This window comes from Macrobrachium rosenbergii, chromosome 23 (assembly GCF_040412425.1).
Source record: "Macrobrachium rosenbergii isolate ZJJX-2024 chromosome 23, ASM4041242v1, whole genome shotgun sequence".
NCBI lineage: Eukaryota > Metazoa > Arthropoda > Malacostraca > Decapoda > Palaemonidae > Macrobrachium > Macrobrachium rosenbergii.
The window spans coordinates 51,740,087-51,760,086 of record NC_089763.1 but is presented as its reverse complement, the minus strand read 5'-3'; the positions used below and the strand labels follow the sequence as shown (position 1 = coordinate 51,760,086).

General features: G+C 37.5%; 1 protein-coding gene across 2 annotated transcripts in view; it reads right to left on the bottom strand.

Annotated features, from left to right (window-relative positions):
- The window catches only part of LOC136851621 (osteocalcin 2-like), a 33,171-nt gene that overhangs the window by 1,324 nt on the left and 11,847 nt on the right, over positions 1 to 20,000 (bottom strand). For both annotated transcript variants that reach the window (XM_067126006.1, XM_067126007.1), the window contains exons 2-3: positions 11,565 to 11,691; positions 1 to 78 (exon numbers count right to left, since the gene is read on the bottom strand). The exon at positions 1 to 78 is cut by the window's left edge and continues 50 nt beyond it. In XM_067126006.1, the coding sequence (XP_066982107.1) occupies positions 1 to 78; positions 11,565 to 11,611 (125 nt within the window). In that variant the 5' untranslated portion in view covers positions 11,612 to 11,691. The remainder of the gene's footprint in view (positions 79 to 11,564; positions 11,692 to 20,000) is intronic.

The window sequence follows — 20,000 nt, the reverse complement described above, 5'->3', positions numbered from 1 at the left end:
CCCAAGGAAATGTTGACTATCAGAAGGATTTGTGTCAGGCGAGAAGCATTCTTGAATCTACCCAAAACGCCGCTCGAGCTAAAAAAAAAAAAAAAGTTTTAGTGTTGAAATATGGAATCTCTGGTTAGCCAAATATATATAAAAAATGGAAATACTCTTCTGGCAACATTCCTTACAGGCTATGATATGGAAAGTATTTAAGAAAAACAGTTCACATCTTGACATTCTAACCTATGGTTAGCTAGCAATAACAAAAGCAAAAATATTTTTCGGTAACATTCCAGATAAGTTGAGGTATGTAAACTAATTATAGAAAATAGTCCTCATTCTGAACTACGAACCTCTAGTTAAGTAAGAAAAACTTCAGATAAAATGTTTTCGCCAAAATTCCATTTAGACCAAGATATGACGAGCAATTAAAAAACACGAGCCATTATCTTGAAATACAAACCTCTTTCTAGCTAAGTGGTTTTAGTTATGCAAGCTTCCAGGTAGGCTAATATATAAAAAAAATGTTAGAAATATGAAATATGAACTCGTGGTTAACCAAGAACTCCACAAGTGAGTATGAACGAGAATGAAAATGCTGTTGGATGGAGCAAACCACCGGGGAAATGTAAGAACGATCCATAGACTTCAAGCAGTGAAACTTGGAAACAAGAATTTCCTGAGGACCCAGTAGTGTATTGTACTTACTTTCAGAGCGAGCAAATTTGAAAAGAAAATGTCTCTAAGAGACCAACTACATAGATGCCTAAGTCAAACGTATGAGAAAAAAAGGGGGTAAGCTGCAGTTCGTAATTAAATTGTTTCCGGCATAAATACCATTGTAGATTTACACCTTACCAGTATACCAGTCTTTATAATTTAAGCTTGTAAGGTGCCATCTGGTAATAAAACATTAAATTTTGAAACGGAGCTGCCTTTAAACTGGCAAGAGTGAAACGAGGACTTTGTATAATAAGGCACCAACGGTACCGTTTTGCTGCAAACTGGATATGTTCGGAAGCAAGTCAGTTTCGGCCTGACTGCCTGTTCGAAGATTCCTAATAAGTATTTGGATGGCTTCTACCTGAAGTGTGGTCACCGGTGTAGACCGTTCCAGGTTTGCATCGGTTTCATCGAATTCTGCTAGTGCTGGGGTAAGTAGACGCATTCTTTATAACAAGGGAAAAGGAAATATATATATACTGTATATATATATATATATATATATATATATATATATATATATATATATATATATATATATATATATATATATATATATATATATTTCATGTTTTCGTGTTTGTTTGTTCTTTTGAAGCTTTCGTTTACTTACCTAATTACTTAGTTTCTAGAGTTCGTTTGTATAGACCAGAGGTTCCAAAACTAGTAGGAGGGTAAAGAGATGGACAAGGGTAGGACGTAAATTGTAGGAAAGATGCAGGAAAATAGCGATGTAGTATTCGTATGGTGTTAAGTAAACGTTTAGATTGCAGGTGGCCACGTTCACCCTTTATTTAGTCTTTTAAATGCTTACGAACATTAGTCGATTTCGTCTTAAGAACAAGCCCTCGTCTCTGCTGGTTGGTTATGCTAGAGGTCCAAATTATGCCTTATTCCCTCTAGTACCCAGCCACAATGGTAATTCTGTATATTAGCTCCGCGCCTGTTTTTACCTTTTCAACTGGTTTTTTCTACACTGTTAGGGGTTCTGATGCTGGCGGTGCATCTGTTTGTTGTCGGCCAAATGGAATGTCCCTTCGCCGTGTTTAGTACTGGCCGGGGGGGTGGGGCGGTTGGGTACCCATACGTTAACAAGTTATTGCACTTGCCGGACGGGATATGAACCGTTCGAAACAGACGTAGCCGTGCTACTGCTCTGTCTTGTGAAGATCGCGTATGGAAACCCCTTGATGGATGGACGTCAGGGGTTAATTACACTCGAACGCCAAAAATTAAAGGTAAATTCATAATTAGCAACCAAAAAACTGTGGAAAAAGTTAAGTTAGAAGGCAGTCGCCGCCGCGGAGCTACTATATAGTTCTACCTTTATGTCCATTCTCCAGAATGACACACTGCGTTCTTGGCACCTTCCTACCTTAGCAAATCCTGCTATTGCTTATGTGATGAGTAATTCGTCGTAGCCTATACCTTTATTTCATGCATTCGGTTCATATTTTTCAGAATTACTGATGTAACAGTACCCTTGTCTCTGGACCTTGATGTGATTTTTGTGTTTTGGTCACAATTATTGCGCAAACCACTTTGTTTTGTGGCAGTGGCATCCTCGTTTTTTTTTTTTTTATATTAAATCAGCCTTTTGATAGCAAGGGCTCTTGCTCCTAAAGCAGCCCGTAAACTGTGAACCTCGCCCAGCTATAGGCTACCCATTATCAGGTTCGGACCACCGTGGGAAACCAGGTTAGAATATTATATTTTCAGGGGTTATTTTGTGGGTGCTTCTGTCCGCTTAATTTAATCAGTTACGTGGGTCCTTTCACGTGTAGGAACTCTTTTTTTTTTTTTTTTTTTTTGTCATAGTTGTTGTACACGGATACGCTTTAACTTCTGGGCAATGGTGAGACATGAATTTCACGTTGACAACATATAGCACATATTTCGACTGAATATCTTGTGGCTAGTATGTTTTTGACATCGTTACTAGGAAAACCAAAATTTCCATGGATTTGACAGTAATTTGGGGGAACTGCATCGGGAAGAAGGAATTCTTGTGGTCGGTAAAAACACAAAAGTAAAAATCACCAACGCCAATGTTGTATTAAATCCCTAAAAGCACAAGAGAAGCAACGGGGGAAACATAGTCAAGTTCGTGTGCATCATTACTTAAAAGAAGAAAACTGGAAGAAAAGGCTGAAAAAAGGGTGAGGTCTGCCACTATTTTCTGTCGTTGCCGCATTCTCATTTTGCAATGCTGAACTTGGGTACCTTTCAAATGATTTTCACTAGCAACAATAATTTTCAGGTAAAATGTCATAAGTTGCCAATAAGACTCCAGCCAGACATTTTTGCATTTAAAACCATTTTGGGTTTTTCATGCAAAATTGGTTAAGAAATGGTAGGGCACTAAAAGAACCAAAAAATGCCAACCTAACGTAACCTAGGGTTGTTGACTGGTTACAATTTTGCTTTATTGGCTGTGGAGGTGGGGGAGGCAGTATTGTCTTATGTTGTAAGTCCTAGTTTGATTAATTCTTTTATTTATAATTTGCGCATAGTGTTTATGGTATTCAAAATAACCAGAGTGAAGTGCTCTTTTCAAAAATGAAGGTTACAATTTAATATGGTGTATTGGCAACTTATAAAATAATACCAGATTTTATACACACAAAAATCTCTCAAATTAAGGTAACTCCCTACATCAGGCAATCTTTGGGAAAATGGGGTTTTTGGATGGGGGAGCAGGAGACGAGTAAAGAGGGCTAGAAGATTTGGCCACATCCCACAGCACATTAGAAACCTCTAAAAACATATGTGGTTCTTGTGTGTAATCACAAAATCAACCTAACTTTCCCAAATCTAACCTAACCTCACCTCTCTTGCCCTGAGGTGACACGTTAGGATGAATCAGTGGAAGGACTGGTTACCAGTGATATGGTGAAAATATATATTTATGAAAATATATTTGTGTGAAATATAAGGTTTCGAAAAAGAAAAATTTAAAATGAGTACATTCTTAGGACTAAATGTGATGACTCATCGCAGAAACAATATATGGTAAAAGAAGGGCTACTGGGTTCTTTGAAAAAATGTTATAGGTCAATCAGATTTGTGTGCTAGATAATTAATATCTAGGTTAATTTAGAATTTGAAGAAAGCAATCCAATTATGATTATCCACAGGTGCTCCACATAGAGGCTACAGTTTAAACCCCTTGAAGATGTGCATCTCAATAAGTCTGTGTTGTATGAAAATTTTTCCTTATGCATATTTATCAAAAACGTATTTGGGAAAATTTTTATAAATGTAGATATAGCCTAAGCTAAGCAACAGCATACCATACAAACTGACCAGGCTAGCATGCCTACATTAACCTTGCCTAAAAAAAAAGGGTAGCAATGGTTTTTTAAATGATATTCTAACCAACATATGGCTCAATGTCCTAGGTATATAGTCTAGTGTTTTTTGAGAGTTATGGTGAAGGTAGTTAGATGATATCATGGAAAAGTGCAAATCTCTTATACTCATTGTGTAATTAGCAATATCTTGGAGGTATTTTTTCCTAACTCTGCCAGAGAGACTTAGCTTTAACAACTTCTACAAACTTTGTCACCTGACCATGTGCAGTTTCATTGGAATTTTTGAAATTCTTTGGGTGATTAACAGTACAGTGCTCACATCCGTTACTATCCAACAGTCAGTAGCCTCTCCAATCATCATGTAACACAATCCTGTGATTATTATCTTAAGGGGATTAAAAAATGTTTATTTGGAATCCCCAGTTCCACCAAATGCTCACACTGTAAGGGAAGTAATCCACAAGACTCCAAGACTCTGCTTTCTGTACTCTCAGGCTTTGACATATTTTGATACAGTCTTGCAACGGAGTGACAGGCAATTTGATTCGTGTGTTAGCTTTTGGCTGGAGGGCACTCTGTGTTTGGCTGCTGAACCTGGCAGCTAAACTGAGGTTTGGCAGCGAAGCTTCAGGAGTATAGGGGTGCCCCCATCAAAAGAAAGAAAAAAAAATGCCCATACTGCCAGGTTGTTATTTGTCTCTGTGGGTGTGTGACAAGCAATTTATACATATGACGTGCAGTTTGTATGTCGTATTACAGTGGGCCAGAGGCAACTAATAAAGCCAACTATTTCTAAGAATCCTGAGTATGAGTTCCCCTGCGCTATAACGGTACTTATGGTGATGTTGCTTCCATCCATATGAGCATGCAACTGGCCTAGGTGTTGGGGAATGCCAGAGTGGTGGCGCCTGCCAGAGCATCTTTGGTGGCTTTGAAGGCATTGTGGGAGATGGCTCCTCACTTGTCTTGATGTTTCTGCCAATGACATCATAAAGGTGTCCTATGGTTTGTGGTGTATGGCAGGAATGGGTGGTAGTAGATGACTATTCCCATTGATTCCTGTAGTCATTTTTAAATGGTTGAGATTGAATATATCTTAATAGACTTGATGAGTCGGAAATTCAGCAGAGGATGGCCCAGTGATGCAGTTGTCTGGGCATACCACAAAACTGTTGTAACAAAGAAGGGATAATGTGACTCTGAAGTGTTCTTAGTGTTCTTCCCGATTCTTGGAGACAGGATGTTCACTAACCTCTGGAACATGGCCCATGTTGACTGAATGTAGAGTAGTTGAATGTGTAGGTACTGAAAGCTGTGATGCTCATTGTCTTGGGGACATATTTGTAGTGGACTGGGACCTGAAAATAACCTTTCTTTAGGCTGAACTTAGAAAATTTCTTACTCTGTGGAGGGTAGATTTGTAGCATGATAGTTGAATATGAATGACAAGACGAAGTGGATAGTGATTAGGCTCCTTCTAAAGGTTGGGGCACCTTTGGTCTCTGCAGGGGCACCAAGAGCCGCATTGTTTTTTCGTCATATGGAGAGAGGAGGCCCATGGGCTGAAGGCCTTTCGGAAAAGGCCCTTCCATTCCATTGGCAGACAGTGTCTTGGGAGCAGGTGATGGAATTTGGAGTTCTGATATAGTGGTGTATACTATGCTTTTCTGGTATCCAAAGAGTATTGGAGCTCGACCATAAATAAGTCGGGTAACTCTTGTAGGAGATGTGCATGACCGTGGAACCTACTGTAGACGTGGTTGGCCACTTGGGTTTGGTGGTGAGTGGTGCTATATGGAAGGAGGCTAAATCCAGAAGGTGGCAATTGGTGACACCCACCAGCAAGCCAAAGTGCCTGAGGCAGTTGGTGCTGAGCAGGGATGTATGGATGTTATTGATGGTGAGATCCTACCTATATTTTTATATATCAGTTGCAGGATGAGTATTCAGGGCAATTACCAGATGTAGAGCACTGTCTGGGGGACTCTAGAAGTCTTTTGTTAATGCAGGTAACATAGACTTGAAAGTGTCCATGTCTACAGGGAACATCCTGCTGAAGGCACTTTCGATGATGCATAATCTGGCGGAGCTGGCTTCTGTTGGGGTTGTACCTGGCTTCACAAAATGGTATAATTGGTGTGTTGTGAGGCTTTGGAAACTTTCAGCAAGTAGTCCCCCTTCTTCAGTAGATCTGCCTTAGGTATGCCTTCTGCGCTGGTCGGAAGGAGATGGAGCAACATTTCCCTCACCTGGTTGACTTTTTTGGGCCTTTTGTCACCCAGTTCTGGGCAAGGTTCATTTGGCGGTAGCAGGGAGACTTTGACTATCAAGAACTTGTGTAGCGCATTATATGTGATCGTATTATCCCACTGATGGGGGAAGGAGGGCATCCAGGAATGACTTGAGGACATAGACTTCCCTCCTTTTTGAACCCATATTGTTGTGGAGGCAGAATTTGTCTGCTCTATGGAATTGGGCAGATGGTTTAGTCATCAAGAAGTGGAATAGACTGAGGTTTATGGCATGTGTTTGCTTGTTTGTCTGTGGACATCCTGTGATATTTTCCTTACAAAATAATCTTCTTAATATTAGGCACTGCCATACTTAGTCTGTTAGTTACATGGGGTTATATGTAAGGGCTATGCTGGGTCTACTGGTGATCTTTAAGCTCGCTTTCAGGAGCAAAGCAAGAACTTGAAGGTCGTATTATCTGGGTAGTTTGTTAATTGCCAAGGTTGATGTAAAAAGCATGCTAAATTTACTGGGGGTGACTGTGAGTATTTGAGGGAGAGCAAGTGAGAGTTTGTGATTTACTCCATTAGGGCCTTTTTGTATCAGTAGGCAAGGCTGTAGTTACGCCATTAATTTTCAGAGTTGAGGTGAAATCCATGTTAGGTCTTCTGGGGATGACCATGAGTGCTCAAGGGAAAGCATACCAACCAGGACTCAGGTTACACATTTAGTCTGTTCGTGGCTTTTCATATAAATACACATGACCTTAGTTATTCTGTAAATCGCCAGGGTCGATGCAAATGCATTGCTGTGTCAATTGAGCTAATGGACGACCACCTTGCAACCTCAGAGAGTGAAACCAAAACTTAACCACCATATTTAGCCCATTAATGATTTCTCTTTTTTGGGGGACGTGGCTATATTTGGTCTTAATCGTCACTAGGGTGTTAAGCAAGAACCATGCTGGTCTGCCAGGCATGCAGTCTGGACTGAGGGACAAATAACAAGAATGAAACATAAGCATTTAACTGCGAGGGTAATCTGTGATTGGCTACTAAACCTAACCTTGGCAGGAAAGCTTACAGCTTACACCAAATTTTGATTCATACACTTTAACACTAATGTCTGAACCACAGATAGCAGGAAGTACTTGAAGTAGAACCTGTTTTTACAGAACAAAAAGACTTACAATTAACTGGGATCCATCATGGACTGTGGAAACTTTTAAAGTTTCACAAAGATAATCTTCAAGAAACTGCAAGACTGCCTCACTTTTTATCAACCCTTCACCTATGGAAGCCAGAGCTACTTTGAAAATTTGCAGTTGAAAAGTGAGAGGCATTTAAAAATATGTACAAATTTTGATCTTGAGATATCACTGCCTTGAGTAAAATGATAGAAAAAATATGCAAAATGAAGTCATGATGTGAATGTTGCAGAAATACTTAAACCAACACATTCATGCTTAGTATTTTGGCAAGGAGGAACTAAAGACCTCAGGTAGGTGCCCTTGAGATTTTGAGAAGGTTAAATGGGGACCAAAAAAATTATAGAGCCTCCTAATGCTACCCAGTTAATATAATGCTTACAAACTAGTCTCATTTTACAGGAAAATGTTGCAGTTGTTAACATTCAGTTATTGGTGGTATTTGATTTCACCCTAGTAAGATATTATTCATTAAAAAATATTTTTTTCTTGAGTGTTCATCTTATGGTGTGTGTACTTTTGCCATCATTTTAAGCACATCCACCTTTTTGTACCATCTTTGTTAGCATAGACCACTGATGGGTCCTCACATACCCTGCCCTCTACAATATACCATAGGAAATCTGGAACTGACTTTCCAAGTTCACGTTTGGAGACCCCATATTAGCTCTTGTTTGTACTGCCAGGTGGGTTCCTTTAAATTTGTTCAAGCTCACAGTTTTTAAAAGTAGTATATCTTTGGTGATATGGTTGTTTTGGACAGGTATGCATTTAATTTTTTCAATTTCTGCAAATGTTCAAGTGTGTGAGCTTTTATTAGGATTTTTTAAAATGCAGTTGATGGGGTTGTGATTGTGTAAAAATGTTCTTTCCCCAATACTTGATGTTTATAATTTGCACTGTCATCCATAATTGTATCTGGTGTTCAGGTTGTTTCTGTTTTTTATTAATCTATTAATCGACTGGATTCTTAGTTCTTCACTTTTGTTGTGCACTGGTTTTCCCATCTGGACACTTTAATGCTTGTCAGATTGCATTTTCCTCTTTCTTACATCCCATTACCACATTCCAACTTGATGTATCTTTATGGTTAAAACCTAGCAGCCATCTGGTTTTGATTTTGTTTTCAGTGTGCTTTGTTTCTCTTTCACTAAGTTATCTTGGGTGTGGGTGATCTTTTGCTCTACTTCCTGTAAGAAGATCTAACCCTAGATCCCTATTGTTAGTTTCCCTTACTTTAAATTATAGGAGTGGACGGGGGGGGGTAGCTTCTGACATTCCTCCTGTCACCACATGCAGAGTGGAATTATTTTCAGAATGTCCAGCAGCCTGGCAGTTTCCGTTGTGGTAGATGACTGCAAATGTTAGTTTTCTTGCCAAATTAATCATTGGTGTGTGATTTGTTAAAAGATGTTAGGGAGATGTGATTTTACTTGTTCTGTTTGGTGCTTTATTCCCTGTCAAAAGGATTTCAGATCGTGATCGAGCAGTTCCACTGCAAGGATATTTAAAAGTTAAGTACTGGATTAGGGAGGTGAGGGTATTCTTGACTTGATTCTGTTAGCAGTTAGGAATGTCAGACTCTGCTTTTGACTTCTTTGAATGGATGATCTAATTAGTTTCTACCTTCTTGTTGGACAGAGGCTTGTTACAGTGTGATGCTTACCACCTGTTAACACATTTTGCGTTTTTCATACTGGTGATGACCATAAATATAATTCATCCTACCCCTAGCTCACATTCACTGCCTAGCTGATTACCTTTGAAGCAGTTATAGCTCTATATTATTTGCTAATTTTCCCCAAAGTGTTCCTACCTTTGTTAGCATGGATTTTAAAAGTTTGTGTACAGACTTAATTAAAATTTATTACCTAAATAGGGTTGAAGGAACTTAAAGGTATTAGATCGCCTGTTGTCTTTGAGAATAACAATCTGCTCAACTCTTTTATTGCTTATGTACCTCTTGCTTTCATCAATGAGTCCATTGGTTTCCTCCATATCAGTGAAGAGCGAGGGGGTTCTGGTAACAGCAGTCATTTCAGGATTTATCCCTCGGAGCATGATGGTCCTAAGTTCATGTGTCTGGGACAGTCTGAACCATATACTTTAAAAAGTCAGTTCATAGATATTTTATACCTATCAGTGTCCTCTTGAATTTAAAATTCTCAAGTATGAGGTATGTGGTGACTGAGTATCTCTTATCTTTTTTGTATAATATAGTTTACTTTTTCGTGGATGCAGCTAGATTGTTTAATTAGTCAGCTCGTTTTCATAATCTTTCTTGTCTACAAGTTCACTTTAGTTGTTAGATAAAAATTAAAGAAGAACGTGCTCAGCTCTGTTTGCAGATGTTTTCAGTAGGGATAATAGACTCTTCAGTTAGCTCATGCAAGGTACTGTCCTTTCATATTAGCCGGCTAATATGATGCATTTTTTCTTGACATTCTTGTAATGTTAACCAAGCCTGTGGATTATCAGAATAAAATTTGGTAGGTTGACTTAGTCCCAGGATATATTCAGAACGATTTAGGTTCTATAAGACTTTAGATGAATTAGGTTTTATCTCAGGGTTCTTAGCCTGTGGACAACGTAAAAGTAGTAAGCCTGTTTTTGTGGAATTTAAGCGTTCGGGCTGCCTGTCTAAATTCATAAATTTTGAATCGTGGAAATATTATTACAAAAATAGATGGGATTAGAGAAATCGTTAATCCGGTTTTCAGAAAAGGCAAATCAATTGAGACAGAAACATTATTTCTTCTGACACTACGTCTACTTCTACAGTCAATGAGCCAACCAGCTATTTCAACTTCTTGTCATCCTTAGTCATGAGAATATCAAGAATGTGTTCAAATTCGCAGTACCTTTTATACTCAAGTTCATTAGATCTGATTAAGCTGCAGCTCTTCCCGCTTCACTTCAAGAGGAATGATAAAATCAGACGGAGATTATGCAGAATAATAATTGTCAGGGTGATTGGACAGGAGGGTACATAATCAGTACGCATTTGGATAAATCTCCTCGCAGCTATAATAATCAGTCACTGTTATAGTATTATTATTATTGTCGTTAACACCATTGAATAACTGTCAGTTACGATTGCGCCAGTTACCGCGGTCACATTTTGGTCGATATCGTTCTCGGCTAGCACTGTGCTGGGCCCGTGTTCGATTCTCCGGCCAGCTAATGAAGAATTAGAGGATTTTGTATCTGGTGATAGAAATTCATTTCTCGGTATAATGTGGTTCGAATTCCACAATAAGCTGTAGGTCCCGTTGCTAGGTAACCAACTGGTTCTTAGTTACGTAAAATAAGTCTAATCCTTCGGGCCAGCCCTCGCTAGGAGAGCTGTCAGAGCCGTATATACGGCTCTGAGAGCTGTTAATCAGCTCAGTGGTCTGGTTAAACTAAGGTATACTTAACTTTTTTAACTTTGTGTTCAGTCAAATTCGGGATATAAAGCAGTCAAGAAAACGAACGATTGTAAGCCCGCTAGGATCATACAGTCATGCTCTGATGAAGTTTTTTGCTTTTCCATACTATTAATTTCGAATATGTACTTAGTTTCTATTCTCCTGAGTTTTTTCTTTTTCTTCAATTTCCTCTAGCGGTAAGAGTTTTCTGAACAAAATTTTTTCATACTTACTCATTCTTCTGTGAAGTCTTATCTAATGTCATGTTGGTAGTATTAATATTCCATTCACCAATTTTGTAAGAAAAAAAAAACGCCCTTCTTGTGCGCAAGCTGATTACATTGATAAGGTAAAACTTCAGTTATATCTCTAAATACGTTTTTCTATTATGGAATACAAAACAAAGCAGCTACTGATTCCCTGAAAAAATATGACTACTCTTATCACTACACCTCTTAACTCACACCAGGCAAGATTTGAATTTCGATATAAAAAAGATGGCGAAACGTTCTTTTCCAAGAAGTTATCTTGCCTCCTTGTTCATGGCCATTGTGTTTCTCGTGCACGCGCTTGCGCAAATACTCCTTATCTGCAGTTGACTCAGATATTGACCATTTTTACATAAAGCTCTATAGCAACATGGATACGCTTTAAAACCAAATATCCAGTAAACTAGATGAAATTTCTCACCTCGATCCGTGGAGCATGTCGCGACTATCTCCCATTTGCATCGGCATCCTGGTGATTTGACCGGATAGGAATTCAAGGCTGCAGAGGGACCTCGAGCGGGTTTTCACGTACAGTATCTGGGAGATTTCTGCAAATAAGGTATCTGTAGTTTTAATGCAAAGTCATTCAGATGTAGCGGCTGGATATTTTATAGTGAAATGAAACGTTCTGACATCTTAATACTCTTAATTAAATGTTCATTATACACGTTGTATATACATTAACGGTTACTGATATACACGCAATATATATATATATATATATATACATATATATATATATATATATATATATATATATATATATATATATATATATCACACATTACCACAGGTGAAAATAAGAAATGGGTGTAGGTCCTGACCGGTTTCTGACTTCATTTCAAGCCATTGACGAAGGACTGGATACAGAGTGTGAGAAGTCACAAATATATATACTACAAGAACAGTACTGACGGAACATACACAACCATTAGAGGCTCCATATCCCCACCCAGGCCGGTGTCGAGGTAGGAGGGCCTTTAAAACTCATTTGGCTAAAAGTCACAATAGACTCTCAGGGACATTGCTGATAAACAGACCATACCCCACCTCAGATCCACACCTGACAGGTGTCATGGAGGCGGAGTTTGGAAACTCATTAACATTACTACCCTCGTACTGTGTTTACAAATATGATAATCCTATTTTCATATATCTCTACTGCCTACCTTTAAAGTTTAAACAATTTACAAATTTCTTTTTGATATTAAAGGATCAAGTTTATACATCCCTTGGACTGATATTCATATTATGGTTGTAACTTTCTTTTATGAAGCTAGATTCAATGATGTTCCTTTCCAGTGCATTATTAGAATATACAATCCTTTTGCCCTTCCCAGTTGATAGCATGATTGTTCTCACTAACATGTACAAATATACCACTGTTCCTGTGCATATCACACATTTTTATGTTGTTCAATTCTTTTTTTCCAGTGCTTTCCTGGTTTGGCCAATATAAAAGTTGTCACAAGACTTACACGGGAATTTTATATACACACCCTTTAATATTGTCTGGGGAGTTCTTGATAAGTAATGTTTTTTCATTGTTGTATTGTTCTTAAATGCGACATTAACACCAAAATTTTAAGAAGATGAGGGATATCTTTCATACTATTATTATAAGGCAGAACAAGCAAATTTTTTGTGTTGTAAGGTTCTTTCTGGTTTTGATACATAGTCTTTTTGCCGCTTCAAATGCACTGTTTAATACACTATCAGGATATTTCAATTTTTGCCTGCATTCCTAATCTTATCTATTTCATCATCAATATATTCAGGGCTACATACCCGTAATGCTCTTAAAAACATAGATGAAAACACTGACTTTTTAACCTTATTGCTTTGTCCAGAATAGAGAATGCACATAGGAAGAAATATTAGTGGGTTTTCTATACACACTATATTTAAAACCCACTACTATTTCTTCGTATGAGGACATCCAGAAACGGTAAGCACCCATCATTTTCCATTTCCATCGTGAATTTAATTGATGGTACTAATTGATTTAACTTAGCAAAAAGTTTTTACATCTTGGTTCCCTGGCCATACACAAATTATGTCGTCAACATACCTAAACCATGTTACATTACGTGGGATTATGTTGTTTAATATCTTTTTCAAAAATTCCATATATAAGTTACTTAACACTGGGGATAGAGGGTTTCCCATTGCCATACCAAAATTTTGTGAGTAAAATTTACCATTAAATTCAAATTTACAATCTTTTACACATAATTTAATCAGTTCAATTAAAGTACTTTTTAGAAAATGGGATATCCAGCTGTGTGTTCTCTAACAACCAGATAAAAACGCCATCAGATCATCTATTGGCACCTTTGTGAATAGTGATACAACATCAAAACTTACAAGCCTTTGTAAGTGATAATAATCATCATATATATATATATATAATATATATATATATATATATATATATATATATATATATATATATATAATTACACATATATTAAATTTATCCAAGTATTATTGTGTTGTCTGTGGCCTGGTTATAAGGGACAGACAGCACAGCACTGTCCCCTTTATCCAGGTACTACTGTGGTCACTGTCCCCTTTATCCAGGTATTACTGTGGTGATTGTCCCTTTTGTACAGGTATTAGTTCCTCATTGGATGGATTCTTATCGTTCTCGGCTAGCACTCTGCTGGACCCGCGTTTGATTCTCCGACCGGCCAATGAAGAATTAAAGAAATTTACTTCTGGTGATAGAAATTCATTTCTCGTCATAATGTGGTTCGGATTACCCATAATGTGGTTGGTTACCCATTGCTGGGTAACCAACTGGTTCTTAGCCACTTAAAATAAATCCAATCCTTCGGGCCAGCCCTCTATAGGAGAGCTGTTAATCAGCTCAGTGGCCTGGTTAAACTAAGATATACTTGTTTTTACTTGTACAGGTATTACTGTGGTGACTGTCCCTTTTATCCAGGTATTACTATGCTGTCTGTCCCTTTAACCAGATATTACTGTGCTTTCTGTCCATTTTAACCAAGTATTTTTATGGTGTCTGTCCCTTTCATCCAGGTATTACTGTGCTGTTTGTCATTTTTAACCAGGTATTACTGTGGTGATTGTCCCTTTTATCCAGGTATTACTATGCTGTTTGTCACCTTTAACCAGGTATTACTGTGCTGTCTGTCCCTTTTATCCAGTTATTGCTGTGCTGTCCATCCCCTTTATCCAGGTATTACTGTGGTGACTGTCCCTTTTATCCAGTTATTATGTGCTGTTTGTCACCTTTAACCAGGTATTACTGTGTTGTCTGTCCCTTTTATCCAGGTATTACTATGCTGTCTGTCCCCTTTAACCAGGTATTAATGTGCTGTCTGTCCCTTTTATCCAGGTATTACTGTGCTGTCTGTCCTCTTTAACCAGGTATTACTGTGCTGTCAGTACCTTTTATCCAGGTATTACTGTGGTGACTGTTCCTTTTATCCCGTTATTGCTGTGCTGTCTGTCCCCTTTATCCAGGTATTACTGCACTGTCTGTCACCTTTAACCTGGTATTACTGTGGTGACTGTCCCTTTTATCCAGATATTATTGTGCTGTCTGTCACCTTTAACCAGGTATTACTGTGGTGTCTGTCTCTTTTATCCAGACATTACTGTGCTGTGTGTCCCCTTTTATCCAGGTATTACTGTGCTGTCTGTCCCTTTTATCCAGTTATTACTGTGCTGTCTGTCCCCTTTAACCGGGTATTACTGTGATGACTGTCCTTTTTATCCAGGTATTACTGTGATGACTGTCCCTTTTATCCAGATATTATATGTCACCTTTAACCAAGTATTACTGTGATGTCTGTCCCTTTTATCCAGACATTACTGTGCTGTCTGTTTCTTTTATCCAGGTATTACTGTGGTGACTGAAAACCATTTTCAATAATGTATTTCTATGGTCTCAAGTACGTGAAATGCGGCATGATAAACCTGTAGAGTTTATTTATCACATAAGTTACAAAGGGAAGGGGGAATGGGGATGGTTGAAGAGGAAGGGGGCTGGGGTACTGGTTTGAAACCTACCCTATTATCTAAACTAGGTCAAATGATGTCCACATGCCAAATTTTGTCTAGATTGGTCAAGCAGTTCAGATTTTTATAGGTCACAAACATACAACCATTTACTTTCATATATAAGATATATATACAAAAGTCTATATATATATATATATGTTATTCTAAGAGTTACAATGCCTTTTTCTAACTCTCTCGATTCTTTGCTCTTTTTTTGGATGCACGGCTTCGTAGTTGCATGCACATCCAAAAAGCGAAGAATTCGATAGTTAAGAGGGCATTGTGGCTATTAGAATTACATACGTGCCTGGTAAAAGTGACCGGTAGATTCTACACTATATATATATGTATATATATATTTTATTAGTATATATATATATATATATATATATATATATATATATATATATATATATATATATATATATAGTGTATATACAGTATATATATTATATATGTATCTATAAAAATGGATGTATGTATGTGTGTGTGTCTATGTTCCAGCATGACTTTGAAATGCATTGAGCAATATCAACCAAACTTGGTATACTCGTACATATGACTTACTGGCTGTGAAAGAATAATGTGAGGGTAAGACTCTCTGGCACCAAAGGGGGTGAGGGTGGGATGGGGGTAACATGTAAAAATAACCAAAAGTGACAGATTTTAGTGTCTAATCCATAGTTTTCGAGGTTGCTGAGATAAATAGTGATACTTCCAATGCCCTTCAAGTCCAAGTTCAGCCCTTATAGGAAGGGGGGTTGAGAAGGGGTGGGAAGGGAGAGACGGGGGTGACGTAAAAATAATAAAAAAAACAAAAGATATTTGTGTCTAGTCCATAGTTATCGAGGTTGCTGAGATGAATAGTAACACTCCTGATGCCCTAGTCCAAGTTCAGCACTGATAGGAAGGGGGGTGAAAAATAAAATGTTAAAAATGACAGATATTAGTGTCTAATCTATAGTTTTTGAGGTTGCTGAGATGCATAGTGACACTCCCGATCCCATTAAGTCCAAGTTCAGCCCTAACAGGAAAGTGGGGTGAGAAGGGATGGGAAGGGGGTTACGTAAAAATAACCAAAAACGACAGATATTAGTGTCTACTCATAGTTTTTGAGGTTGTTGAGATGAATATTGACACCCCAAATGCCCTTTAAGTCACAAGTTCAGCCCCGACAGGAAGGGGGTGAGAAGAGGTGGGAAGGGGGTGATGTGAAAATAACCGAAAACGACAGATATAAGTGTCTAATCCATAGTTTTCGAGGTTGCTGAGATGAATGGTGACACTCCCAATGCCCTTGAAGTCCCAAGTTCAGCACCAATAGGAATGGGGGGGGGTGAGAAGGGGTGAAATATAAAATGTCAAAAGTTCTGGGCAATGTAATTGAAGCAACAATCTTAACAGGAAAGGGAGGGAAAGTGAGGGAGAGAGAGTAGAGGGGTATTGGGAGGAGAGAGAGAGAGAGTTTATCTGTTGTCATTCAGAATTTTCTTGGGCAGCGCCGGGTTGGTCAGCTAGTATATATACATTAGTATATCTTGTAATTTCCACAATGGTCCTGTGGATGAAGTATATAATAAGTCCTCACGTGAAAATGAAAGGAATTGGTACCAAGACTTTCAACTTTTATTTCCAAAGTCATCTTCAGGGTACTGAAGATGACTTTGAATAAAAGTTGAAAGTCTTGTACCAATTCCTTTCATTTTCACGTGAGGACTTATTATACATTAGTATATACATATATGTATTTATATATGTTATATACATGTAATATTTTATATATATGTATATATATATTTATATTTGTATATATATTGTATATATATACTGTATGTATAAATGTTATATATGTTTATATATATGTATATATACATATATAAATATATATTATATTATATTACATATATGTATATATATATATACATATATACATATATATATATATATATATATATATATATATATATATATATATATATATATATATATATTATATATATATAAAGAGACAGAGGTGAGGCTGTGGCCATGGATGAGATGAATTGATCTTTAATCATTTGTATCGAGAGAAGGAAAAGATCAGTTACCCCAGATGTATAAGTTATATTTCCAGGAGTCAGATAGGGCCAACTGCTTTGGTAGCTTGTCTAAAAAAAAACCTTGTACCATTTATAAAAAAAAATTCAATTTTTTAGCATATTTGACAGTCCGAACTTTGTGATATCTCCAAAGTAATGTTTAAACTGAACTGGTCTTCAAAAATGTTGGTAGGAGTGAGAAGGTGGACTATATTTTCATCAAAAAGAATCAAACGAATTGATGGAAGAGGATGCAGTTCAGTAATGAATTGCCCATATTTCGTTGGTTGAGGTAGGTTTCCGTGAACCCCACAATTCAAATTTATTATCATAACCATAGGAACAGAATGGTGTTGAATGTCTTAAGGGTAATGAACATTGCGGAGCTACAAATTTTCTCTTCAAATTTACTTAAAGATAAAGCAGACAGACAAAACGTCAACTAAAATATGAATTGAGGAGATTAATGCACTTGATTCTATTTAAGGAAAACATTAAGAATACTGGCGCTGGGGTCTTAACGATAAAGAATGTGTTGGATTGTGAATTGTGAATAGTGTCCGTTTTTTCTTTCTAATGTTTTAGCAATGCAAAACAGTACTGATTCAGCAGCTCGATATGATAAGAAAAATATACATTTGGATATCCAGATATGAGGCCGCAGCACGCACTTTCTTGTCTTCTAGTATCTTGCTTCGATGTATAATTTGTTTATTTTTGTTTTAAAAGCCTGTTTCTGGAAACTAGTCTAATAGATTGAGTAGTCATTTTAGAGTTGTACGAGTCTCGGTTCATTGTTGCAGCACTGTCCTTGCAGTGGGTATGACTTTTTACTATAGAGCAAGGTTTCTTAATTTATTCCCATAGTGATTGCCAGTTGAGTTACGAAGTCTTGAGATAAATATAGTAGTGGTGATTCTCTATTTAACTCTAACTGTATTTTAGAGGAAACTTACTTACTTGATGATGATTTCAATTCCGTGTACAAGGTCTGCCTTAGCTCAGGTAGTACTATCAGTATGTACGGTCTGAATTGTAACAATGTTTTGAGTGCCTTCAGCTGATAAGAGGGCTTATCATACTTCTTGTGCTGTACTGGATCTTTTCCTAACGTATCTTTCTGCAATACTTGTCAATCAAGTTAATCTCTGAAAGTTTGAATTTCTGACCAATGAGCCATGGCCAAAGACTCTTATCTTCTTTTCCACAACTGAAAATAGTGTGGTAAAGTTTGTGACAACTAGAAAACCTATGTAAAATAGCTGTTTAATACGGTATGGAAACATTTTAGTGCCAGCCTTTACTCTATCAAGAAATTTTATGACGCCATCACGAATATAACTTTGTGCCATCTCAAGAAAAACTCAAAATTTGAACCAGGCATCGGTGATACACAGACCGGGATCAACGCACGGCAGTTCAGTTCCCCCCAGCTGAAGACCAAAAGTTTTCCTCCCAGGTAAAGTACCAAAACTTTACAGTCACCTGGAAGTAGATAAGAGTTCCAGTTTGTTAAAGAAAATTTGAGTCAACTTGAATACCAGTCTGCTGTTTGCGCAATGACTTGGCCTTGTCTTTAAAGCACGAAATTAAAGACCTTCATCTCTGGATCTAGTAAATCTGCTATTCCTTTTCTTCTTGCAAATGATAGGAAAATTAATTAGCCCTAAAAACCAACCCAGTTGGTTTTATTCCCGAGGGTAAACGGTACTCAATTCACAATCCTTACCTTGAAACTTATTTTGAGACACTCCTTGCCATTGGAGCAGTCAAAATAGTTGGGAGTTGTGAATGCTAGCATTGGTTTTCACCATTATGATTTTAAAGGTACCTGGTTTAATTTTATACTTCATATTATGTCATTTTACCTTACAGTTTCGTTTCAAAAGATAATGTTTACAAGGGAGTAGAGAATAGTCAGTTAATGTGCCGGCTCTAAAGGTGTTGTATAAATGCAGCTTGTAATAATTACCGGTTATCCCCAGCTGTTCTAGCGCAATTGAAGTTTATTGAAAATTTTATTGTTAAGCCCTTACTGAAGTTCTTTCGATTTAGTCTCTTGCTGGCAGGCTCACTGGAAGTAGTTTCGTTTTTGCGAGGGCCTTTCAGATCTAGCGAATGACATCGAAGTTATCTCTGAATTCAGACTTTTCCTAGTCAGTCCTATCGCAGCTGTTGATTTGACCAGTGAAAAGGTCCTGCAAATAAATCTTTTAACTTGGGTACCAAAGGATATGTTTTTGATTTCTCATCAGCTTTCTAAGTGGTCAGGAATCGAGCTGTTGGTAGTTTTGTGTGATGTGGGCTGTGTGAACGTGATCTACCAATTCTATTGTTTCAGTGCAGCGTTGATTACCTTTCTTGCGTTTGGTATTTATCAGTGACATGGTAGTTGTCCTTGAAAATAAACTTTTATGTAGTTTTCAGAACCTGAATACTATATAAACTAGAGCTGGAAAGAAGATTCTAAACATTCTGTAGACTACAAGCATTAGTTTGACAAGGATAGTTATTGGCCATACAGTACTTGTTTCCCTTACTCCGTTTTAATGTGGAGTGGAAAGTTAAGGCAAGGGTCGTACCGTAATAAAGGCTTATCCAGTGCCACGATGTAGCATATATCAGTAAAATGTCAATTTTTGTGTAAGAATGGCCTATTTACTGCATTTTAGCCCATGAAAGCATTGCTAAGATAAAATACTTTTGGAGAGAATACAAGGAATTTTTCAACGAAAATGAATTTTGTC